The 26,050-nt window shown below is 41.1% G+C and overlaps 1 protein-coding gene across 1 annotated transcript in view; it reads right to left on the bottom strand.

The window, feature by feature from the left end:
* Positions 1-1,029: 1,029 nt before the first annotated feature.
* The window catches only part of LAMA1 (laminin subunit alpha 1), a 160,862-nt gene continuing 135,841 nt past the window's right edge, over positions 1,030-26,050 (bottom strand). The window contains exons 49-63 of the mRNA XM_019755789.3: positions 21,766-21,916; positions 20,745-20,889; positions 20,135-20,276; positions 18,364-18,478; positions 18,002-18,172; positions 14,798-14,949; positions 13,897-14,082; positions 12,413-12,548; positions 10,893-11,005; positions 7,361-7,550; positions 6,636-6,794; positions 5,968-6,121; positions 4,645-4,778; positions 1,998-2,220; positions 1,030-1,380 (exon numbers count right to left, since the gene is read on the bottom strand). Coding sequence (XP_019611348.3) covers positions 1,220-1,380; positions 1,998-2,220; positions 4,645-4,778; positions 5,968-6,121; positions 6,636-6,794; positions 7,361-7,550; positions 10,893-11,005; positions 12,413-12,548; positions 13,897-14,082; positions 14,798-14,949; positions 18,002-18,172; positions 18,364-18,478; positions 20,135-20,276; positions 20,745-20,889; positions 21,766-21,916 — 2,332 coding nt within the window. The 3' untranslated portion in view covers positions 1,030-1,219. The remainder of the gene's footprint in view (positions 1,381-1,997; positions 2,221-4,644; positions 4,779-5,967; positions 6,122-6,635; positions 6,795-7,360; positions 7,551-10,892; positions 11,006-12,412; positions 12,549-13,896; positions 14,083-14,797; positions 14,950-18,001; positions 18,173-18,363; positions 18,479-20,134; positions 20,277-20,744; positions 20,890-21,765; positions 21,917-26,050) is intronic.

Below are 26,050 nucleotides of genomic sequence, written 5' to 3'. Positions count from 1 at the left end.
TACTGAGATGCAAATGGCCCTTTCCTAACCCAGCTTCCCAAAGGCTGCCTTTAGACTGAAGGAGTCTGCATTCCTAAAATTGCCAGGTGCTAAAGAACAATCAGCACTTCCACAATTAGCTGCTACCTTTCTCTAATATCTTCATGCAGATATTTAATTCGGAAAGAATTACAAATTTCAGAGACATCAGCCAGGAGGTGCAGATCTCCACGAAGGTTGAGAAACATGACCAAGGCACAGAAGAGGGACAGGGACCAGGACCAGAGTTTCTTATTTATCAAATTAAAATCTCTCACAAATAGAAATTGAATCGATCACCTTCCTTACTGGAAAAGTAGGTCATTGATAAGAGAGGTAGAGCCCTCTCTTCAAGTAAGCTTTTGAAAAATGAAATCATTTCTCTGAAGCACATGGGAGAGCAGCCGTTTTGGCCTATTGGGGTGAATAAATGCGAGTTTAGAAATCTGGGTTTAAAACTGCTTATTTCATTAGAAGAATATACGTGTGGCTTTTAAATTTTCCCTCCTTTGAAATTACACACATCCTCCCAGGAAAAGTAGTTGATCAAGGAAAACTGTTTTATTCCAAGGGGTGAAAATAAAATTGACAATAAAAGAAGAGCTAATTAGTTGTAGTTTTTTGTTATTGTTATTATTTTTTTTGTGTGTGTGTGTGCTGCACAAAAAAAGTCCTGACAGAACAAGGATATATCCATCTCCTTCCTTTTCTGCCTTTGTCCCCTCTGACTCCCTGGAGCCTGTTTAAAGGCGTCTGTGACAAACAGCTGGTGACCTCTGCTGGACAGCAACAATTGCATTGCTTGTCTGTTGTAGAAATCAGAGCTTAACATTTTGGTGAAGAAAGGAAAGTATTCATTCTCTGCTCTAGTTTATTATAGTGTGTAGTGGTATTTTATTTTCTAAAAGCTCAAAATGCAAAATGTGAAATACTGTCAAGTAATTAACAGGATATTCAAAATTTACAAAGATTCATTGAAAAACTTCAAAAAGGGAGCCAATGAATTCAATGGACATTTTAAACTATTTAATAGAGGTATTTGTTGTACATGTAGTTTTACTTTAACAGAACACAAAATCTCTCTGTGCAAACACGTAACCTGAGTTGGAAATGAAATCTGAACTGAAGAGATTTTAATAAACAAAAATAATTCTCTTGAAAATATAAGCAATGATTCCCAATTGAGGCGTTTCCCTGAAGTTCAGGGCTCAGTCCCAGGACAGGAATGAGGGAAAACTCCCTGCAGGTCAAAAGCTCTGCTGAAGTCATAGGATTGTACTTGAGGGCCCTTAGCCAGAGTGAGCTTTCTCAAACACCCCCGGAAGGAAGTCTGGCTGCTCAGGCAGTTTTGCTTTACATCAGCTGTTTAGGAAAGAAAAGAAGTCTTGCTTAATTTTGTTAAATGACTTGGACAGCACAATAGGAACAAAAATAATCTCAAAATGACAATACGACTCTCCCACATATGTGGCTTCGATGATAATGTAAGTCAATGAAAACTTTTAATTATGCAATAATTATAAGGCATAATTGTGACTTTAAAAATCTTAAAAGATACTCATTTTATTTTCATTTGTAACAATTATTTGGAACATCTGAAAATGTGTAATTCTAACCTGAAAGCAGTGTGAAGAGGGTAACAGACATGTCTGTCCTCTGAAATGATTACCCACCCCAAAATGATTCCCTATTCTGGGAGATCTCTAAGGTGATTTACCTCAGTACAGTGATCCAGCTTACTTTACATCACACCTAATATTCTTAGAGTCTAACCTAATGATCAATTTACAAGTGTAGATTATTTTAATTTTTCCAAAGAATTCCTAGGTTTTTGAAATAGCCTTTCTAAAATGGTAAAGGGTTTGTCAGTCAAACCATGTATTTTTCTTAATCCCTATCCCATATCCATTTAAACTACTACTTGCACCAGTGACAATGCCACTTAAAAGTGAAGAAGCAGAGCAGACATCCAGACGTACCAGGATAGCCGCCGACATAAATGGGATTATTGGTGTCCACTGAGGTGGACTGGGTGTGTGGACTCTCGGCATGAACGGCATTCCCATCGACGGTCAGAACCACACGGTGTTTGCTCTTGGAAGCGTGCAGGGTGTGCCACATTCCATCACAGAGACTGTTGGTAGCTTTGGGCTCATATGTGGCCGTTATCCTACCAGCACCATTGTTAACATGAAACAAGAGCTAGACGAACAACAGGCACAAGCAGAGAGACACATATCTTGGTGAGTTTTTTCATATTTAAGGAACACAATCCATTTACATGATGTGCTTGGAGTGGATAAAATCCCAGCATTCTGCCAAAAGGGAGAGCTAACTATAAAAAACAATCATTATGAAAAATAGCCTCTTAAAGGATTCAGAGGCTATCTTACCCCTGAAATTTCAGAAAGGGCAAATGCCCACCTCCCATAGGTACAAGCCTGAGCACTGTCTTAGCGCTGTGTCCTCAAATCATGAACTGATGGGTTTACTGAGGGTGGCGGTTCACAGCAGTTGCTAACACCTATGAAAGAACATTCATTAACTCCCTTCTGACAAACTATAGATGTTCTACCACAGCGAGTAGTAGCACACAAAAGATGGGAGGGAAGAATTGTAAGTATACTGCTGTAAGGTTCTTATGCTGTATGTAAAGTCACTCAGTGTTATGTCAAGGTGGCCTATGACAAATTAAAGATGTATGTATATTATAAACTCTTGGGCCATCACTAAAAATGTTTTAAAAGAACAATAAATAATAAGCCAATAGTGGTAAAATATACATCAGGAATTACATTTTTTGCAACTATTATACTTCATTAACATTTTTCAGATGTCACACAAAAATGTGCAAATCGATACAAAATGTGTCATAATTCTTTTGAAGTGCAGATGAGGAAAAAAGTTGGTTATAAGCCACAGTGTAGAGAGGCAGCAATATGATGTAGAGACAATTTTGTTTCTACGTAAAGATGAGGTAAGTGGGGAGAAGAGGTGAAGGGCAAGCGGTCTGATGACTTTCTTATATTCTCCCCACCCTCATTCTAGGATCTCCTGGGAACCAAAAACCCTGTGGGGAGTAAGTAGGGAAATACTGGAAACAAGCAAAGAAGTCTCGGGGAATCTAGAGCATAGAAACTTGTTCCTTGCCTTCCAGGAAGCAGTATCAGGAAGAGTCAAGCATCTTAGTCCCACAACAACATGAGCTGATCACAGTGTAGTGGGAATGGTGGCAAAGTGCAGTGAGGTAGAGAGAGGACTTGAAAAACCACCACTCTGATGCCCCATGGCCTGTGATGGCACAGCAGACATTACCAAGTCTGGGGGATCGGAAGGTGACTGAAGATGGAGAGGCAGCAGTGCCCATGACAGCTGGGATGGAAGCCTCATCTGCAAAGGACGTTGGCTAAATCTCCAGGAGGAATCCCCATGCACTGAGACTTCAGACTGCTCCTTACAACCAGCCAGGGACAACTGACCAAGTGCACAAAAGACAGGCTGTGTCTGAAGATCAGGAGAGTTGAATTATACCTCCCTGCTGTCAGGAGACAGCCCACAGAAAAGAAAAAGGACAATTAAGACTCTTTTCCCCCAATCCTTGCAAATAAGATGCATTCAGATGGACCCAAACGGGACAGGAAAGAGAATGAGAACTGGAAGAACCTCTGAAGGAGGCCATTTCAAAGCAGAAGAGACGTCTGCTTAATTGTTGAGTTCATTTTGTTCCCAACACAAGAAGGACTTGAACCTGGAAAGCAGGAGCAGAATAGTTATATAGGAAAAAAAAACTACATTTTTTGCATTAAAAAAACTAGACTGTGGTACATCTATCTCATGGAATACTCCACAATAAAAAGAAACTAACTACTGATACACGCAAAAACCTAGGTGAACCACCAGGAAATGAGGCTGAGTTGGAAAGCCAATCTCAAGAGGACACGTACTGCATGATTTCATTTGTATAACACTCCTGAAATAACAGAGAGATGGAGAACAGATTAGTGATTGCCTGGGTTAGGATGCAGGGGGAGAAAACTAGAGGGGTTAGCTCAAGAGAGCGTGTGGTAATGGTACAATTAAGTGTCTTGACTGTGGTGGTGGTGACGTGAAGCTACACGTGATAAAATTGGGTAGAACTACACACACACATACATGTATAAGTAGCATAACTTAAACTTAGTGGATTGTGCCAATGTCAAGTTCATGGATTTGATGTACTTACTAGTTATGCGAGACGCTAACACCGGAGAAGCCTAGGTGAAGAGTGCATGAGGACCTCCCTGTACATTTCATGGCAACTTCCTATGAATCTATAATTATTTCTAAATAACAAAGTTTACAAATGTTAGGGAAAATGGGGCATCAGGTCGGCAACTTACTTTAAGATGGCTCAGGAAAAAAAGGTCTTTGTATTGTAGTTGTTAATTTTGCTTTGAATTTAACTTCAGAATTATAAAAGAAGTTATTTTTACAAAGCTTTTTAGGATTACCTATTTTTTAATATTAACTGAACCTTTTCTCCATTCCATTAAAGTGGATAATTAGAAATTTGGACCTAAGTATCTCTCAACTGCTCTGTCTCTGACCCTGGGGTGACGGGGCACCCCATTGAGATGAAGCACCTACCTTGCCATTCACAATCTCTAATCCAATGGCATCCACTTTGGCGCTGCTGACCCCCAGGAGGACGCCATTCTCTGAGAAGGTACGAAACTCCAGTGTGATGTTCACATCTGATCGGACTTTGTAGCCTTCTTTGACTGGAAAACACAAGGAGACCCTCGAGTTAGGAGTGGGCCCTGGCCGCCCAGGAAGGCTCAGGCTCAGAGAGGCCTTGGGCTCAGCTGGCTGTGTACTTTGGCTCCTGACTGAGATTCAGGAGACCTGGCTCCAGCGCTTTTTCTGGATCTAGCTCCATCCCCACCAGCAAGTTACCTCCACCCTCTGAGCCTTAGCTTGCACATCTGTAAAATGAAGTGACACTTTTAAAAAAGACACACAATTGGGGGCTAAACCAGACTAGGGCCAAGGCAGGCACATCCTTTAATCCGGAGCCACACAGGGAAAAAAGCAAAAGGGATTTGATCCAATACAATCCCTTCATCATTTATTCAGAAATACTCTGTTTTCCCAATGTCTGCATACTGGGTATGTCCTCATTTACTGAGTGTATTAGTCAAACTCCACACTAAGTTTTTTAAAAAGTGGGTATTTAATTGAATGGATTTTTTATTCAGGTAATTTAAAAAGCTGAGATAAATTGGGGATATTAGCAACAGCAGGCAGTTGTTACCACACCCAGGGCTGAAGGGAAAATGGGAGAAGGTGGTGTTACCAGAGTTTGGAAGAATGAAGGAGAGATGTGTGCTACGTACCTTCTCCCTCCCTCCCGACAGGAAAATCAGTTATCTAAAACGGGGAGGGACTGTCAGGTACATTTGAAAGGCTAGTTCTAAACCTTGAAGAATTTTTATTCTAAGGCAATGTACAGATTTAAATTCCTCTACTTCTAATTGGTTAATATTTTCAATAGTCTAAGTAGAGTTAATTTCTTTATCAAATCTGACTTGCATTCATTTGGCTGTCTGGCCTGGATATTTCATGCTGCTGATTTTTAATTCAAAGGTCTTTATTAACTTGGACAGTGACAGCATTCCTTACATAAATTTAGGGAGGGTAGAGATTAAACCTGCACGTTACCCTCTGCCAGGAGTTGCACCGACTCTGGGGGGAGGAAGCCTTTGTCAGGCCATCTGGATGGCACAAAAGCTGAGAAGCCTTGTACATTAGAAGCTGAGAAATCAGAATAAACAGGAACACTTAACTAAATGTGGTCTTGCTGCAGCCTTGTCCAGTGGGTCCTGTCCCATCACATAATTCTTGGATCCATATCCTCTTAATGTGCAGGTGAGTCCCAAAGGTTTCTTTGAGATTGTTGATCATACGTACCAAGAGCTGCATATCCACTTCCTTCAAAGTAAGTTCCTTCCTGGGCCTCTACGTAGCACCGGGCAACTGCAAATGCAGACACTGGGCTGCCCTTGTCCAGCTGTTTGCTGTTCACCGTCACCTCCCCAATGCAAGCGGGGATGCTGTGCGTGATCTAAGTCAAATAACGTGAGAGCGGACGGTGGTGAATAGAACCAAGGGCAGTTTTTTTCCTATACTTCAACAAAACACATTAAAACACTATCTTTGGGTTTTTAAAATCTAATTGCCACAATACTTCACATAAATGCCTAGCTTAATGCTACTATATGAGTACCTTTGCTAATAATGCCATAAATGTGTTTCCCATTTCTTTGATTAAATATTATGGAAATCAAGAATGAGGAGCTTTCTAATCTGCAAATACAAATTCCCTGGACTTTCCTGAGCTGTACTGGGGCTAAGAGGTTGTGGAAAGAGAAATGTTCACTGACTAACAGGCGGGAAAGGCTGGTCAGGCTTCAACGGGAAGCCTCAGCACACAATCTAGGGACGAGGTTCGAAAGGTTTGCATCTTGCAGCCATGCCCCAGGTCCAAACAAGGTAATTTAAACATAAACATGTTCCTCTACAAAATAAACACCACCACAATAAGGTAAAGTGGGCCCCAGACTGAAAACGCTGCTTACATTTCCAATATTCCTGGCCCTGTAATCGGAGGGGAGGCCTCCCAGGTACAACTTCCCTTCCACGTCCAATGTGGTGCCATCTCCCACTGCGGTCACCATGGGGGACTCCTGGCCGTCAACCACCATGAAGCCCTTCCTTTTAAAGTACTCTGTCTTGACCTAGAGCAAAATGAAAACATCTACGATTTTTAAGGAATCAAAAAATTTTGATAACGTTTTTTTGCAACTCTGTTCATTATGGCTGTAATACCCTGAATGACATCCTAAGGGATGGCCCAGAGTTTTACACAGCCAGTGGTGAGAAGGAACTGAGTCTGGCAGAAGACCGGAAGCAGGCACAGGCAATGGTGCTTCAGAGCAGAAAGCGCTCCAGAGCCTTAGTGATAAGAAAGCAAATGTCGTGCTTTCAGGTTTGGCCCATCCACACCATGGATGAGCTTGATTTACTTCTCATCAAGTCGAGAGTGTTTTTGGTACTTTTCCTTCACTCCACCAGTGTGTGCTGATTGCCTATGAGGTATCAGGCTCGGAGGTAGGCCCTGGGGATATGCCAGGAAGAAAAAAAGGTCCCTGTCTGTAAAGAGCTTATGTTCCAAAGGGGAGAAACCAGACACTAAGCGAGCAGAAATCAAAGGGAAAATTTCACTGCAGTGAAGCGCAGTGGACACCTGGGACCGATGGGACAAAACTCTGAAGGCGTGACGAGAAGCTTCCTGAAAGCGTACCGTGTGCCACTTGCCATCACTGAGCAGCACAGGGTGAGAGACCTTTGTTCTGCCTTTCCCGAGGTCAAACAGGAAGTGGAGGCGGCCCCCGTGCAGCTGGAGCGTGGCGTAGTCCACCTGGTTCTGGTGGGCCATGTGGTAAATCAGACCACTGGAGGCAAGCGTGCGGATACTTAGCTGAACCGAGAGCCTGCAGAAAAACAAGAGCTCAGCCCTCAGAAAGGAGAAAGCGTGCAGGTTTGCTTTTTAAAATAACCTCAAAGAGAGAACCCAATAATTATTTCAACATTTACGTTTGCCATCTCAGGAGAAAGAGTCATTCATTTACCTATCCATTCGCTCAGCTAATGGTTACTGTGTCCCTTCATCTGCCAGGAACTGTGCTAGGAGTGGACGCTAAAGCCGTGCACTAAGGGAAAGTAAAGCTAATACCAGAAATACGCCAGAGTTAATATTGGGTCGTGAGCAGGTCAGTGGTGGTACATGAAGTAGTCAGGCAGGCAACTCTGAAAATAGGTATGTCAGCTGAAATCTGAATGACAGACAGGAGCAAGCCCCACAGAGCCCGAAGGAAAGGCCTGCATTTTGTTTTCAGACAGTACAGAGTATGTTAAAACAATGGGCTTGGTCGTGGTGGACAGCCAGGAATCCCCAACCGGGGCCATGTGGGAGATGGCACCACGTAGGGTTGGAGGGATGGTTGCGTCTAGGTGTCCTTCCACAGAAGGAAGGGTGACATCACTGAAGCACACAGGGACAGGACATGAGGGTGTGGCTCCATCCTCATGGATGAGGGGCTCTGGAAGGCAGTATTTGGATTTTAAGTGCAGTGAAAGTCAAAGGAGGGTTTTAAGGAGGAGAGTGGGCATGACTTATATCTTAAAAAAAGAAACCTCTGATGTGAAGAACAAATCCGGAGGGGACAGGGTGACAGCAGGCGTCAGGCAGGCAGCTGTTAAACAGTCCATAGAGGCTGGGTGGTGACTTAGAGCAGGGTGGTGGTGGGGGATGCGAAGAAGGTGAACTAATTCACAAAACGTTCTGGAGGAAGAAGCAATAGGACTTGCAGCTAGACTGAATTTGGAGAGTGAGGGACAGAAAATAATCTCTGTGTTTGGGCCTTCGGCAACCAGGTGAATGGTGGTGATGTCTGCAGAAATGACAAAGAGCAGGTTTGGGGAAGATAGTTAATTTTATTTTGGTGTTTTGAGGTGGAGGAGCCTGTCCCAATCCACATGGAGATGTCAAGTAGCCAGTTGGTTATACAGCTCCTAATTCTAAGTGGAGGTCAGGGCTAGAGACCTGGGTGTTGGTTCAAATAGATGGTATTTCGAAGTCGTTGGAATCTAGAAGACCACTGTTGGAGAATATATGGAGGAGGCCCTGGGCCTTCTCTGATGGAAGAAGAGCCAGCAGAAAAGACTGAGCAGGGGTGGACAGGGAGAGAGCAGGAAATCAGGAGAGCGAGGGCCAAGTGGGTGTGATACTGCTGAGGGCCCAGCAGAGAAGGCACCTTGGGATGGGACGTGGCCACAGCAGGTCTGGGACAACTCTGGCAAGAGCAACCAAGGAGGGAGGGGAGGCTGCCGGGGTAGGTAGGAGAGGGAATGAAAGGTGAGGAAAGGCATACAGCCACATAAGGCAACTCAAGAAGTTTTATTGTGCAACAGAGCCAGAATACTGTGTGTGTGTGTGTGTGTGTGTGTGTGTGTGTGTGTGTGGTCTCCTGGAAAGTTTGTTTTAAAGGTTAGAAACTACGAGAGAGGTAGTGTTATAAGCATAGACACAGGTCAGTGCCTGGGTTTAAGTTTAAGCTCTTCTGTGTGACTCTGAGCAGATGACTTAACTTCCATGTGCCTCAACTTCTTTGTCTATAAAATGAAGATAATATTACCTTCCTCATAGGACAAGTATCAGACTAAGTTAGGGTACATGAGTACAATACTGAGACAGTCTCTGGCACAAGTGTTTGCTACTGATTCTGTATGTGTGCTGGTGGGAATCATGAATGAAAGAGGGACAAAGGGATACTGCCGATATGCTGGGGAGGACAGCGGTGACGGACTCCAGAAGGCAAGCAAGAGGGGGAACAAGGGCCCTTCCTCCATGGTGGCAGGGGAAGAGGTAGAGAAATGGGGACAAAGGCCAGGGGTTTCTCTTTTTGGTAGTGGACAGATGAAGGAGTTCTCTCTTTTCAATGAGGCAGGTCATCATCTGGGGCACGAAGAGAGGCTATGGGATGTACAGAGTTTTGAAATAAGAGGAGAAGCTATGAACAATAAAAAATAGTGAACGTATTAGAGAAATATATTGGCTCCTCATGTATTCTGGAGGTTTTTATCTGAGATTCGTGGCCAGGACTTCAACGTCAAACAGGTAGGAAAGAGATAATGCATTTCCGCAGCCTTGTCCACCAGCTTGGGTTCTGGCCAAGTGTGGGTTTTACCTGTGGTCACGGTAGAAGAGACGAGAGCATCACGGGAGTTTGCAAAGGAACATGTGTAATAATAGCACCCAACCTACGTGAGTAGGGGATCAACTGTGCTTCGGGGCTAGAGAAGGGGGTGATGATCGTGAGAATCATGAGGGCTTAGAGGTGTTGATGTAGTGGAGGAACTGCTGGAGTGGGGAGTAACAGAGGAGAGAGGAGGAAGAGGTCAGTTCATAGGATGCTTAAAGTAAAATGTTAGGAGGTGGGATGGGCACTTATGAAGCAGGCAAGGGTATGACAGTGGGGAGAGGGTAGCTGCGGAGAAAGGAGGAAAAGACCTTTGACAGATTGGAGCCAAAGGACTTGAAAGGTCAAGTGTTGGGAGGCTGTGAATTCCTGGAGAATGATGGAAGGAGTGGTAGAAAAAAGACAGTGATGGGGTAGTGGTCAGAGAGGGCAGCAATAAGAGGTGTGGGGTGTAGCAGAGTCTGGAGGCATGAACTTCAGATGAGCTGGAGATTAGAGGAGAAAGGAAGGATGAGGAGTCAGAGGAACTTCAGCCCCCGTCAGTGGGATGTGAGCTGGCTTCCCTTAATAAGGGTCCTCGGGACCGCAGGTGTGAGGGCCCGAGGGAATATGCAGACTGGTGTGGGTGTGGCCCCAGGAATTTGCGGGGGAGGGCACAGTGAAAGAGTTTGGGTAGACAACTGCATCAGATTAGTGAATGCTTACAGTAGAATGGGGTTGAAAGACTAGATGATAATAAATGTAGGGGACTTCGGACTCTGGAATTGGAATGATTTATACAGATACCTCCATGCTTTCCATACACACACACACAAACAGGCAGTAAACAGCCATCATCTAAAAGGGGTGAAGACAACCCACAGGAACCCCACTTGATCACAGTGTGAACATCTGGTTTGCATAAAGGCTGCATTTCTATCTGGTTGCCTTCTCACTGCTGCCACTTGGTTGGCAGTCAAGCACTCCGTAATAAAATAGAAATAGCTGCTTCTGGAAAAGACCCATTGCTGAAGAATACCTTCCTGATTCATCTAGGAATAGGACTCCTCATAAGGACTTCAGAACAATGCCTACCTCTTTCTAACAGCCAGCTGATTGAAAGGCAGGACAAAATGGCTGCTTTGCACGAGACCAAACTGGTGTGCGTTGGGGACATACTCTGGGGCTCCATCCACAGCACACTGATGCTGTAAGAAATGCACAAGGACACTCAGCCACACAGCCAGGACCCCCACTAACACGGGCACAGTTTTCCATGAAGAAAACATCTCAGAAGCAATCATATCAGAACACCAACGACTACAAATACATGTTTGCACTGGCTTAATCTTCTTTGCTTTAAATAACTTACTTGCCAGCCCTTTATCTCTCCAAGAAAGCAATTAGAGCATCTCTCATCTCACTCCCACTCAAGTTGACTTAAATTCCCAGGAATTTCATTAGGCCTAAGTGGCAAGGCTTCCCTCCCCCTGACCCCGCACCCCCACCCCAGCTGAGGATATCGGCTGATGCAGGACAGCTACAGCACATGGCACGGGGACACTGGAAGTGTGCACAGATGACAGGCCTAGCAGGGCCTCCGAGTTTGACGTCTCTAATTCCTCATGGACAGTAGAAGGTGCAGCCAAGAGGAGCCAGGCTGGAAGGGGCTCCCAGAACCCCAGGGCAGAATGTGAGGAGCCAGACAAGGTGCTCAGGCACCAGCAGCTGCCCGGCAGCGCCCTCCACACACTGCAAACCAGGTGAGGCCTCAGACTCAGTTTTCTGGCTCGGGCTGGGCAGATGCTCCAGAGAGCAGTCCTGCACTCAAAGACTGGCCCTGCTTGGAAGGAACTGCTTTTTACATATCTGCGCATCATTTAAATAATTAGAGAGTATGCCTTCAACTAAGGAAACGGAGAAATCGGAAAAGGGAAAAGACAATGAAAACAATGACTGCCATTAAAAATATTTGGTAAAAAGTAACTTTACCTAGATGAATCAAATCCTTTTTCTAAGCAACAATGATATGCACAATGGCTTACATTCAATACTTATTTTCATGTTTCTGACTAAATCCACCAAAGTGATCATGAGTCCTTATAGAAACTGCCCAAAAGCTTGCTGTGTGGCAGTCAAATGAGGTGCCTGAGTGTTCTATTCTGCACTCTGTAAACTGCCATGTCATCTGTGAGTTTGCTCAGAGGGTCATTCCCCACCCTTCTCCTGCTCTGCTTTTATCACAGGGATGACCCCAGAACTTTTCCAAAGGGGCTTCCAGCTGGTTCTGCCAATGGGAGGCAGTGCTGTGAGAGTCCAAGGTGGGTGGATGGAAGAAACAGGAGAGTTTCTCCCTCCCGTCCAGCTCCAAGCGGCCTCCATGGAAGGGTCTGTCTTCTTTGTGCTTCTGTGTCAACCAGAAGACTCACTCCTTTGGCATCCCTGGCTCCCAGGCTCAGATGGCACCAACCTCCTCCCTTTGTGTCACTGCTCCAATGTGCCCAGTCAGCTTTCCCAACACCTTTGCAACGAGGCCCCCATTTTAATTTCCTCTGGGCCTCACTCTTATTTTCTGACTGGATCTCACTGGTTTAATGAATGAAAACCCCTCTTACTGGACTTGGTAAAGGGTGGGGCTCTGGTGGGAGCTTGCCATCCTCTCCATGAAGAGCCAGCTGAGACCTTTCTGAAAGCAAGCAGGTGTCCAAGTCCACTTGTTCATAGCCAACTGCACTAGTGAAATCCAAAAGCCTGGATACAAACAAAGCATTTTCTTAATTAATTAAGATATGACAAACCAATATATGAACCAATGCCATCTTTCTAGAGTCCATATATCCTGTCTCATATATTCTTTTGTTTGATTCTTCTGCCTGGCCCCCGCCCCCTTAGCCCATCCCCACGTTGTCCACCTGGCCATTCCTAAGCATCCGTCAAGGGTTGTCTCCAGTGTCGTCACCTCCTCCTGCAGCCTTGATTGGACTGCCTCAAGGGCAAATTCTGGTTCGGGCTCTCACAGCACTGCACAGTAGCCTCAATTAAACACTGATTCTTTCTTACTGGTTTCCCTCTCCCAGGAAGTCATGAATAGCTGTCTCAGGACAGTTGTCATAAGTCCTTTTACCCTGAAGCCCTTGCAACATGTCCCCTGTCCACACATACACTATTGGCACTTTCTGAGGACATGGCTATGAACAGCACAGAAACATTTCTGCCCTATTGAGTTCTCAGCATCACAACTTTTTCAGGAACATAAAGATGCTTAATCTATTTATTAATAAACAGACAACTGGGTGAATAAATGTATCAAGTGTACAAATAACTAAACCTAGGGTCTGACATTATTTCTGTGTTGAAATCCAATGCAGTGTTTTATTCTTGCAAATTTCAAGGCCTCCTAAGAGGTTCTTTCACAAAGGATATTGAGACCATGAAAGATCCAAGTCCTTGATCAAGATCACAAGGCAAGTCAAGAGGGAGACTTCAGTCTCTTGATGCTCAGGGCACATTTAGCTTGTCCTGCGCAGACTCTGGTCTGCCCAGGTCAAAGCGTGGCTTTTGTCCCATCAGCACGCTGACCATTGGCAGAGGATCAGGAAGGAGGAACAAAATACCCATGGGCACATGTTAATTCTCTTGTTCATCATGAGTTCCACACAGGGGACGGAGACTTCCAGTTCTTAATTAAACAGTAATTGTTTTAGAAAGAGTCATTAATATGCTGAAACTGCAAGTAGCCCAGTTGTAAAGGCTCCTTTAATGCAATGAACTTAAGACAATAAGAAACTCGCATCACAAAATCTCTACATTCTCTTAAATGTATGCCAAAAATGTATTTGACCTCTGCTGTTTATTGATAGTCCTGTGGAACTAATGTTCAATTATTTTTTTTAATGTGTGATGACCAGATCTATCCATCATTCTAATCCAATAGAATCCATTTGGGAGACTTGCATGATAGAACAATGCGGTTCGCTTCAGAAGCTTGTAGAATTTTAGGTAATTTCAAACAGCAAAAGCAGATTGCAGCTGAGTATCAGCACTCAGCATTAAAACATCAGGAAGCGCAAACACATGCTGAGAGCACAGCTCTACTCACTCCATGTCAAAGACGAGGTTTCTGATACAGCCATGGAATGATCTTCCCATCTTGAGCATGGATGTCGCCTCACCCTCCGGAATGCCCCCTATGTACAGTTTGGACACATTTATTGTCACGCTTTCCACTGATGGGCCCAACTTCATTTCTATAGGATTTGTCTCATCCAATTGGACAGTGATAATTCTAAAAGGTCAAAGGAGAAAATGAAAGAAAATCTTCTAAATATAATGAAACATAACTGTCCCTTTTAACATGTAATTCCACATGTACTTACTGAACAACAAAAATTCCCTGGAGATAAATTTTAACATGACATTATATGTGACTAAATATGTGAATCTTGAAAATTACAATCTACAATTGAACATTCTCCAAAAATGAATGGAATTTTATTAAACATTATTGAGATCAATTGCTTTTTGGAGGGTATTTTTCTTTTACTTCTTTACCTGAAATACAATGTTCAGTGTGCTTTTAAAATATACAGGAATGTTGACATTATACTATTTACTATTTTACTCTTTACATTTCACTATTTACTGCTACTATTTACTATTTTACCATTTATTATTTCGTATTAATATAATGCTATTTACTAAACTATAATGTGATTTCCCACAGAATTAATCTGATATAAAGACAATTTATATTGGGTCCCCAAAAAGGGCAGAGTTAAGGTTGTTCAATTAAGAAAATTCTGCAAATATCTGATTACAAAGCAGTGAAATTAACTCACAAGGAAGTATTCTAGCAAGGTTTTAGAATTATTTTGTACTGTAAGAATGCTAACTGCTAATAATGTCATAGCAATCGTCTGGATCATTCATACAAAGAGCATCTTAACAAGTTCCTACTGGGGAACCTCTGTGAGGTCACCATGCCCTAGTTATACAAATACCTCCCGCTCCTTATCAAGGAGACAGAATGCTCTTGTCCATCGGCATATGTGCCCGTGGGAGCGTGCAGGAGAGCTCTTCTCAGGCTCATTCCATCTCCCAAATTGACATGCACTTCCACGTGGCCTTCAATCAGCAGGATGCAAAAGAAGGGCTGGGAAGATTGCACAGAGAATTCCACAGAAAAAACATTACTATGTGATTTTAAAAGTTACCGTCTTATGAAAATAATGTGGGAGTAGTAGCACCAGATAAGCAATTAATTAAGAATTTCACTGTCTAAATCAAGTATTTTAAATTTTGTATATTACTTTCTAATCTCTATTCATATTTTACATTCTCTATTAGGCTATTATCACTAACCATATCAAAGATTTCCATTTCTACATAGTCTTCGTTATTATTATTTATTGCCACATTATGTACCAACAAATAGGTACACTTGTGTTATTTTTCCAGTTCTATTGAGATATAATGCACATATAACATTGTATCAGTTTACAGTGTTCAACATGATGATTTGATATATATATATATACTGCAAAATGATTACAATAGTTTAGTTAACATCCATCACTTCACATAGTTACAAATTTTATTTCTTATGATGAAAACTTTAAGATGTACTCTCTTAGCAATTTTCAAATATACAATATAGCATTGTTAACTATAGTCACAATGTTGTACATCCCCAGAACTTGTTTATCTTACAACTGGAAGCTTGTACCTTTTGACCACCTTCACCCATTTCCCACCCTGCTCTCCCCTGCCCCACCTCTGGTAACCACCAATCTATTCTTTGTTTCTATGAGATCATACAATATTTGTATTTCTGTGTCTTATTTTACTCAGCATAATGCCCTCAGGGTCCATCCATGTTATTGCAAATGATAGGATGTCCTTCTTTTTTTTTTAATGACTGAAATATACCGTGTTTCCCCGAAAATAAGACCTAGCCAGACAATCAGCTCTAATGCATCTTTTGGAGCAAAAATTAATATAAGACCCGGTCTTATTTTACTATAAGACCGGGTTAATATAATATAATGTAATATAATATAACATATACATACAATTTTCTTTATCCATTCATCTATTGATGGACACTTAGGTTGTTTCCATGTCTTGGCTGTTACAAATAATGCTGCAAGGAACATGGGGGTACAGATATCTCTTCCAGATAGTGGTTTTATTTCCTTCAGAAATATACCCAGGAGTAGAATTGCTGGATCATACTGTAGTTCTATTTTTAATTTTTTTCAGAAACCTTCATACTATTTTCCATAGAGGCTACACCAATTTAAACCCCCACCAAGAGTGCAGAAGGGTTCCCTTTTCTCAACAGCCTCTCCAACACTTTTTATTTCTTGTCTTTTGGATGACAGCCATTCTGACAGGTATGAGGTGATATCTCATTGTGGGATCCACTTCTTTATTATTAAAAATTTAGGAAGTTCATATACAATTTTTATGATCATATATAATGAACATTTAACTTTTTCTGCCTGTGAAATTCTTTCTAATGTTTGCAAAAGTGGGATTAAAGAATTAGAGTTTGAAAATGTTTAAAGCCCTTAAAACTTTTGGGGCAGTACTGAAAAGAGGTCTACCAGCAGAACTGGAATGTGTTTCACAATACTCTTGCTAGCATTAGGTGACAGCATTCCTTTTTGCTGACTTAGTGGCAACCTCTGATTTGCAAGTGGTCCTGTTAAGATGGGTGAAGGAAAACAGTTGATGGTTCCTCAAAAAGTTAATATACAATTAGTATATGACCCAGCAATTCCACTCCTAGGTATATACACAAAAGAAATGAAAACAAATACTCAAAAAATATCTGTAAGTGTATATTCATAGCATTCATTATGTTCATAATAGCCGAAAGGTAGCAGCAACCCCAAGTGTTCATCAATGAACTAATATAAACAAATTACACTATGTACATACAGTGGAATATTATTCAGCCATAAAAGGAAGTACTGATGCATGCTACAAAGTGGATGAACCTGGAATACACGCTGAGTAAAAGACTAAAGATCATGTCTAGTGTGAGTCCATTTACATGAAATATACGGACTAGATAAATTCATTCACAGACAGAAAGAAGGTTGGTGATTCCCAGGGGCAGGGAGAGGGTAAAACGGAAAGCTGCTGCTGAACGGCCTAGGCTTTTATTTCGGGTAATGAAAATGTTTTAGAAGTACATAGAAGAGGTGGCCTCACAATATTGTGAAAGCTCTAAATGTTACTAAATTGTTCACTTTAAATTGGTTACTTTTATGCTATGTGAATTGTACTTCAAATGAAAAAAAGTAAGATTGGTGGAGTCCATAAACTCATCTGTCGTTGTTAACCCTTCACCAAGTGGTTGGTGAGGTATTTGGGGGTCTGCAGACTGGTGTTTCAGTCCTAGCTCTGATACATAACAGCTGTGTGAAGTTGGGCAGGTTAATTGGCCTCTCTGCACCCATTCTTCCTCAGCAAAATACAGGAAGCCGCATTCACCCTGCACAGTAGTTGTGACAATTACATAGCAATGTCTGTGAAGTATCTTGCACAGTGAGGATAATACTCTACCAAATGCAGCTGCCTTGCCTTTGCTTCATTAAGATAATATATTAGCATTTTGTGAAGTTTCTTCAAATTACGTGATATAACAAGATTGAGCAGAGGACAGGGTAAATATCACCTATGCTACTGAAATGGAATATAAACATGGAAAACCATCAACTTTTCTCTCTTCTCCTACTGCTGTTCTACTGTGCTTATCAGAGCCCACATTTCTGTTTCTGCTCCTTTCAAACCTATAATAATAGGAAAAGAAAATCCTGCTTCCTGGAGCAGTATACTACAAAAACTATAGAATTTGAGGGCTGACTGTTTTAGCCTTAGAATGAAGAGTAACAACCGTAACATGTGGAAGAAAATTCAGTATATACTATCTGAATGAATTTAAAAAGAATTAGACATAGACAGCAAGTATCTTTCTTCTCAGTAGCCAGACAAGGAACATGGCTACTGAGAAGAAAGATACACAGAAATCGCTGATTCGTTAAGTGAAAGACATTCAGCAATAGCCACTTTTACTTACTAAAAATGCATGTCCATAAGCAATAAATGTGTATGAAGAGGTCACTTCCCGTCCACTTTTTCCCCGAAGCCATTTCCTTCCTGAGCTGTGGCTCTCTAGTGTTTGAGCTACTCACCCTATGGCTCTGCCGACGACCCTCCTGGTCACCATGCTTGCCCAGGGCAGCCAGGATGATGCCACTGCTGTTCGTGGTGGCAAATGTCGCCAACAATTCTGATTCTGGTGACAAAGACTTGGGTGGTAGTTCAATGTAGCTGCCTTTCAAGAAGCTAACACTTCGGATGGGCTGGTCACAAAGGAGAGGAAAAAGCAGTGTCAGGCCCACCTGTGTGCTGACCCTCCCACGGGTCACTGCCAGCTTCTCCCATCATCTCTTTCCTACTCGCGCCAACGGTTTAGATTGTCTTACTTTATTGTGTGGATAAATCAGTGGGCATGTATAGAAACTCATTCCAATATTAATAAAATGCTTCCTACCTCCAGTATACAGCCTTTTCTCACTCCATAGGAATTTCTGAGTAAATCAAAGGTTGATCTGGATATTTCTAGGTTTTTGATACAGCCCACATAGCTTTTGCTGGTGACACCTTTCCTGTAGGGAAGGACATGAGAGCAACAGGGATTAGAATTCCATTTTTGAAAGAAGCCATAAAAACGGACCTATGAATAAGGAAGCTCTGTTTCCATGTGTCATTCTGAAGCAAGGCCTCCTCCTAAGAAGGGTATTGATGGTGAGAACTTCAGGTCAAACAAACGCTGTTCTTAGGACTAAAGAGAGGCATCAAATTTAGTGTATTTGATGACTTAGATGATTACCTGGATAAAAATGTTTAATATTTTATGGGAAATTATTATAGTCATTACAATTTAAACATACCAAAACACAGGCCAATTATAAGACAAAGATGCATTAGAGCTGATTGTCTGGCTAGATCTTATTTTCGGGGAAACACGGTATCTGGAATCAGGGATTGGGAGACAGGCTTCCAGTCCTGGCTATGTCTTGACAGAGGGGTAAGACCAACTCCCAGAAATTTAAGTGTATTCATTTTCAAGACCAGAGGCATGACTGAGGTTGTAAACCAGGTTCCTTGGAACTTTCAGATATTTCTGGCAAAGAGAATGGAGGTCAAGGGAAAGTGGATTCTGGATTGTTTAACCCATAGCAACTGGAGTGGCGTCACTTCTGTGCCACATATTAGAATTCTAGATAAGACCTCAGCCTGAAGGCGGGGTAATGCTACAAATATACATTTGAAAACAACTGGGCTGGGTGACTCACTTTGGATATTGGATGTTCCCACTCCCTGGAAGCTATCTTGCCTTAACTGCTGGCCTTTTAAATATGACTAAAAGAAAAAAATTAAAGCTTAATTTTTCCAATCGAAAATTATAAAACTGAGGACAATGAATCACAAAAACTGTATGTAAATTACTAAAATCACAAAGTTAAACATGAATCAGTATTATAAAAGGATTTTATTACCCATCTTCTCTGCCATCTTTCATCCAACTTACTGATGCTGGTCTTTCAACTTTCACATATATTATTCATTTTAATCACATAAAGGTAGAATGCAGGCAAGTCTGCAGAAAGCATGAATTTTTGCCTAGAAAGAGATTTTACCTTTCTAAAATGTCTAGAGAGGAGAATGAGTTGTGGTGGAAAGTGAGGTCTCCAAATATTACACAATAACAATTTCTAGATGTTCTAAAAGCAATAAACATAAAAACATTAATTTTACTGCAAAAATTTTCTTCACTTCCCAATTAATATGGCTTTGACTCAAAGTAGATTATTATGGGTGAAATTGTATCCTCCTCCAAACATACTGAAGTCCTAACCCTTAGTACTACAAATGTGACCTTATTTGGAAATAGGGTCTTCACAGATGTAATTAAGTTAAGATGAAATCATTAGGGAGGTCCTAATCCAGTAAGACTGGCATTCTTAGTAAAAGGGAAATTTTGAACACAGAGAGACACACACACAGAGGGAAGACAAGGTGTGGACACAGAGAGAATGTCATCTACATGAGGAAGGAAGCCTGAAGTTACCAGAAGTTGAGAGGTATGAAACAGATTCTTTTTCAAAGCCCTCAGGAGAAAGCAACTGCACTTGATTTTGGACTTACAGCCACCAGAATGGTGAGAGAACACATTTCTGTTGTTTAAGCCACCCAGTTTATGGTACCTTTTTACTAGGAAACTAATATAGTTGGTAATTAGGGACATGAAAATTCCGTACCTTACAACTCTTGACCTAGGTATTCCACCCACATAAATTGGCTCCTTATCAGGACGATTGAGGTCAGAAGACGCTCCTGGGGTTTCACCTTGTTTGGTTTCCTTATAAGTAGTGTTATATGCATCAATAACTGCTAGGAGTCCTAAAGAGATTGAAAGGAATAGGTAAGAAAATGAAAATGACTTCTTACGTTAAAGTGAAACACAAACTTCTGCTAACAAAGTTTATTTACATTCTGCAAATTTGACCAGTGAATATTCTTGACTATTAACTGAAAATCCTCCATACAAAAGTCAATAAATCCAGAATATGCATCGCTATATGATGGCAATTTGTTTCTGGAAGCAAACAGAATTGATTTGGTTCTTGATTCCAAACCAGCATTTAATGTTAAATAATACATTTGGAAAGCATACACACATAGAATTATAATATTCCTCCAGCAAAATGTGAGTCCTGGTGCTTAGTATTCCAAAGAAAACAATGGATTTTGGTTAGAATAGAATTCAAGAATACCCAGAAAGCTAATGTAAATAAGGTTGCTGGTTTTGGAAAGATTTCTATTCCTCTGATATAGAACAATATCCCATCCATGCAGCAGTGCATTTACCTTGCTTCCGGTTTCGCTGGAAAGCGATTTTGTACCAGGTTCCATTGTTATAACGTCGGTCTGTAGCAAGGGCAAGAGGCCCTGAGCCCAAGTCAACTGTAACTTTAACTCTGCCATGGACCAGCTCGATGGATAAAAAGTCTTTCTGTAAAGAAGAGAAAGTAGTTACATCGTTATCACAAGATTTCCTTTCCCTTTAAGTCAGGGATGGCAGAAACCTTCTAAAGTCAAACTAAGAAGCTGGACCTGGCCCAATAGCCAGACGTCTATGCTATGAAATTAAGAGTTCACAGAGGCTTTCTAGAATATTACACAGATATAAGATAAACTCATTGTTATCAAAATTACAATTCAGTAAGAGAAGTGAACTCTTTCTATCTTTTTCATTGAGACTGACAAATAGATCAGTTCTAAAAAACTAAAGTAGATGATTGAGAGAAATCACCAGTACATGAGATAAAAAAATGGGGACATGAACTTCTTGTGGATGGATTTCACACAGGGCCGCAGTGGTCAGAGTGAACACAGAACAACACATATTGTTTAAACTCAAAATTTAATGGCAAATGTTTGATTGATACCTATAATGATGGAAAAGCTATTTTCTACCTCAGGCTCTTCCAAAGGTTCTTCAATAAAGTTGTATTAATATAATAAAGAAATTATTTAAAATGGGGACATAGTATGGCATACGTATGTATACAGACGGTACCAAAAAATTTACATACATTTTAAGAAAGGAAAAAACTGTATTAAAATTACACTGATGGTAACCACTTTGAGCATCTCTTGTAATTGCAGAAGTCAAACATGACTTGTATTCATCTATTGTTATCGGTATGTATTGAGTATTACAATTTTAATACAGTTTTTTCCTTTCTTAAAATGTGTATACATTTTTTGGCACCCTCTGTATAATAATATTAATGTATGCTCAGAAAATACATATTAAACATAAATATCCTCAGAGCAATCTAACTGTATATACACAGTGGGGTCCAAGCCCCATAAAGATTCTTACGGTGCCATTTGAAGCAAGGTAGAGAAGAAGCCCATTAGGTGAAAAGCTACTAAAAAGCATAATTATGTGTGTCACGGTGGCCCGGAGCGTCTTCTCCACAACAGAATACCCACTCCCATCAAAATGGAAGGAAGAGTCTTCATTCTGGGGGCTGCAAAGCAGAGCAGATGACAATCCATTCTCAGGAAGGTAATTAAAGACAACAAATTATACATTTACCACGTTCTCCCTCACAAAAATCATGGTAGAGCTATTATTTCCATAATTTGATAACACCTTAAAATATATTTGTTATGAGATCATGCGAGACAAATGCCCAGTTGCTTTCTAAGTAAAAAAAGGTAATGTAGGCAGTGTTCACAGTAGTGAAAAGAAATTTCTCCAAAGGATGGATAAGTACTATAAATATAGCTATTTATCAACTAGATTTTTGTTTAACTTCCTTTAATGGTACTGTTCTTTCTTAATCCCATTGCTTTCATAAGAATTTTTATATTGCCATTTATCACCCTCTGTTGGTTGTAACTAATATATCAGCTAAACTGGAATTAACGATGAAAAATAAATACATACCATTGTACTAGAAGGACTATTTTCAAAAAAAAAAAAAAAAAAAAAATTGACAAAACCTCAAAACTCGGCAGACGAGCTTACAACAGAGTTATATAATATAGACCACACTTGTCAGATTGGTGTGATTTCTGGACTTCCCCATGCCTCAAAAGGCTGATTTGATACACCATTAAATTATAAATTAAGTTTATCTGGAACATATCGTTATTAGGTTTAAAAACTACTTTTCTGGACTCTCATAGAGCTTGAGAGAGCAACTTGGATTAGGGTGTTTTGGGATATGAATTTGAATTTTTCCCAGTTGAAGGTGTAGCACCTAACTCAGTGCCACATCTCCAAACAGAGCAGAATAACCAAACAGAGAACTTGTTTCCATTAACAAAGCAAAACAAAAAATAGCAGGGCTTTTGTGAAACCTGAGATTTCACTTATAACTACTCCCAGTCCAGCTTTTTCTAAAAATTTATGTCTTCCTTTCTCTTTGAGGAAGTACAACTTAAAGGAAATGCACTTAAACTATGGCTTAATTCTCAATTCTTTAATTTTTAAACTCATAGCTTCCTAGAAGCATGTTTCATTGCTCTACTTCTTGGGTGACCACTGCTCCAAGGACACAGACTTTAGAACCAGACTGCTGGGGTTCAAATCCCAGTTTTCCAATTTACTAGCTGTGTGAACTCAGAAAAGCTACCTAACCTTTCTGTGCTTCATTCCCTTCATCTATAAAATAGGGATAAGAATAAAACCTCTTTGGGAGAGCTATACGAGCATATGATTTAATTCATGTACACAATTCCTGGCACATGGGAAATGTTCACTCCATTTTAGCTCTAATTATTCTCTTGTGTTCAGAGGTCCTTGGTGGATCCCCATTTTAAAAGCTGAGCCTCAAAGATTAAGTTCCTTGTCCAAGGACACACTCAAGAAAATGGTGAGACCAGGTTTCAAATAAATCTCCAGAAGCCTGTCTTGTTCCACTGGTCACTCCCTCCCCTTCCTCAGAAAGCATGTGTTCTCTGTTCTCAAGAATGTGGAATCCTTGATTCTGGCTTCTCTGCTTCAGCGGGGCCTGCCCAAGTGAAGCAGCCACATAAAGGGATGCATTCAAATTAAATGATGACTCAGTGTGATTCTACTGAAGTCAATGACACATTTCTGGGGCTTGTTCTCCCATGTGGCTTCTGTTCTGTGACCACGAGACCCACATGCCTCTCTAGTCAGCCAGGTGCCTGTCTCCCAGGTGGGCCACAGGAAGGCAGCTCTGGGCCTGGCCTCGGTAAAAGAACAGGACAGATGAAAGAAGGGTCCACTACAGCACTTCATGGGTAGTTCTGTTCCAGCATCCAGCAGTTATAGGTGGGAGTCCTGCAGTCAGAGAAGATGCCCTCCCTCCCCAGACCTCAACCCTGTCAGCCTGGAGGAGTCACTAGACTTCTCGAATCCAAGCTCTCACTCATGTGATGGGATAATGTGCACTGTACTCCTGTGATGTGAGCGAGTGAGTATGGCCTGGGCCCCAGGATGCTGCTTCGCTACTGCTGCCCCACCTGCCACTGCACAGAGCACTTGTTAATGTTTCCATATAGTCAGTTTTCCCTAGCCCATGGACATCAGAGGAGACAAACTCATGTGACTAATGTTGACATCACCGGTGCCTAGCAGAGGGCCCGTAACACAGATGACAGACCTGTCACAAAGGTCAGCTGCACAGCCAGTGCTCTATCACAATAGACACTCATAACTAATACCAGAACAAAAGCCTGTGAATTAAGTAAAAGGTTTTCTTTTATGTTTAGATGAGAACTGGGAGACTCAATGGTTTATTTTTAAATATCCTTTAAGAATTGAAGAGATGGTTCATAATTATAAACATATGCTGATACCATGTAAAGAAGTGTGAATATATTCAGAGGAATAAAAAAACAAACATTTCTGTGAGTTTACTTGGTAATATAAATTAAAGGTAAACGCTCATATTGAGACAAAAAAAAAATTAATTTAAAGGACATCAATGGACCACACCAACAATTTAATAACGGCAAATTACACACACAGGTAAAAGGAGCAATGAATTCAAATCACTGGTCTGTGAAAATGGATTCAGTTACTAGAATTAGTTTATTAGCAATTTGAGCTAGTTTTTAATAGGTAGGGGTGGTTACCTAAAATAAGGACAGATAAATCCTTTATAAAGCACCAGTTTGTGTCTATTTAGCACTTGCCAAATTAGGTTCTATGGAACATAAGCAACTCCAGAATGCTCCTTTTTAAAAAGAGTTTGGAGTCAAATGAGTATTCTTTAAAAAATCCTATTTTTGGAAATGTTGGTCATTACAATTCAAGAGTAGCCAGCTGATTTGTTCAGCACCCAGAAAAATATGTTTAATCAAACCTTAGTTTGATTGTGCTAATGAGTCAATTTGGCCTTAACGCTGGGTAGCCGGCTCTTTACCAAAAAAGCCAGCTCCAGGATTAACATCAGGAGGATGGCAGCACTGCTAATCCTTCCTCTCAGTAGCAAACGTCTTTCAGTCACTGGTCCAGGGTGCGTGGCAATCTGGTGGGAGGAACAAAACCCATGGCCACAAAGGAAATTGACTTCCTCATTCCAAAAAGGAGAAGAGCCAGCAATCATTAAATTCACTCATTTCTGCAGTTTGAGGTCAGTGGTTTTAAAGTAACTCGGTATGAAAATGACGGATGACAATCAGAGATGTTGTAACAGCTAAAATAGGGGGTCATTTTCCATATTAGAACTATTCAATTTCAGTTAAGATTTTTCTGTCTACAAGTAAAATTAATGATCTGGGGTCAGTGTCGGGGACAAAGTCCAGGGGTTGGAGCATTTTTCATGTTAGAATTACTAAACTGCTAGGAAGACTTCCTTCCATACTAGAGAAACAACGTGAGGAAAAAGTGATGAAGGAGAGCCTCAATGTGTGTGCTCGTGCACCTGAGGGTCTAGAGCAGGTGTCATTACCTCACAAGGTCATATCATTTTGATCATAGTTGCTAATTAAAAAACCTTGGTCTTTCACATGTTTAGTGTCAAGAAAATAATCCTGGGGCATGTACCTAGAAAGCACCAGACTGTCACTGCAGGAAGATCAGAGATGAACACTGGTAAACATTCACATTTGTAAAGTATTTTCACATACATCATGTTATGTGTTCATCACCATCATTTTGGGAGGGAGGTCAGACAAGTATGATTATTGTTTTCCTTTTCTGGAAGAAGAAATCAGACTCTCTCTGTGAGCTGTAGTGACTTACTACCCCAAGTCACTGAGAGAGATGTGGTAGGAGAGCTGGGCCAGGAGGCTGGGCAATTTAGGTGCCAAATCCAATACATTTTTCAGTCCTAAGACTCCAATAACCAAGGTTCTGGTCAGAAGTTTTTAAGCAAGCTGAGGAAGTGGAAGTAGCTAATTAAAGGCTTAAACTACAAAATCCCAAGCTAGGCGTCATATGAGATACCAGATCCAACAATGACAAAATGAAAACTCACGAGTTTCCAAACATAATGCGAGTTGCTTCTAGCTTGTCACAACTCACCATTAATTATACATATCTATCCAGACAGAGCAGCCCATTATATGAGAGAAATTATTATCAGATGTTACATTTCTCTAATGGCAAAGGGAATCTGTTGTCTTAATTGCTAAAGAGCTAGAAAACAGTTCTTGTATATTTATGAGGTACCAGTTATTTC

This window comes from Rhinolophus sinicus, chromosome 4 (genome assembly GCF_057876585.1).
Source record: "Rhinolophus sinicus isolate RSI-liver-muscle chromosome 4, RSI-T2T, whole genome shotgun sequence".
Lineage (NCBI taxonomy): Eukaryota > Metazoa > Chordata > Mammalia > Chiroptera > Rhinolophidae > Rhinolophus > Rhinolophus sinicus.
This window is presented reverse-complemented; position numbering and strand designations above follow the sequence as displayed.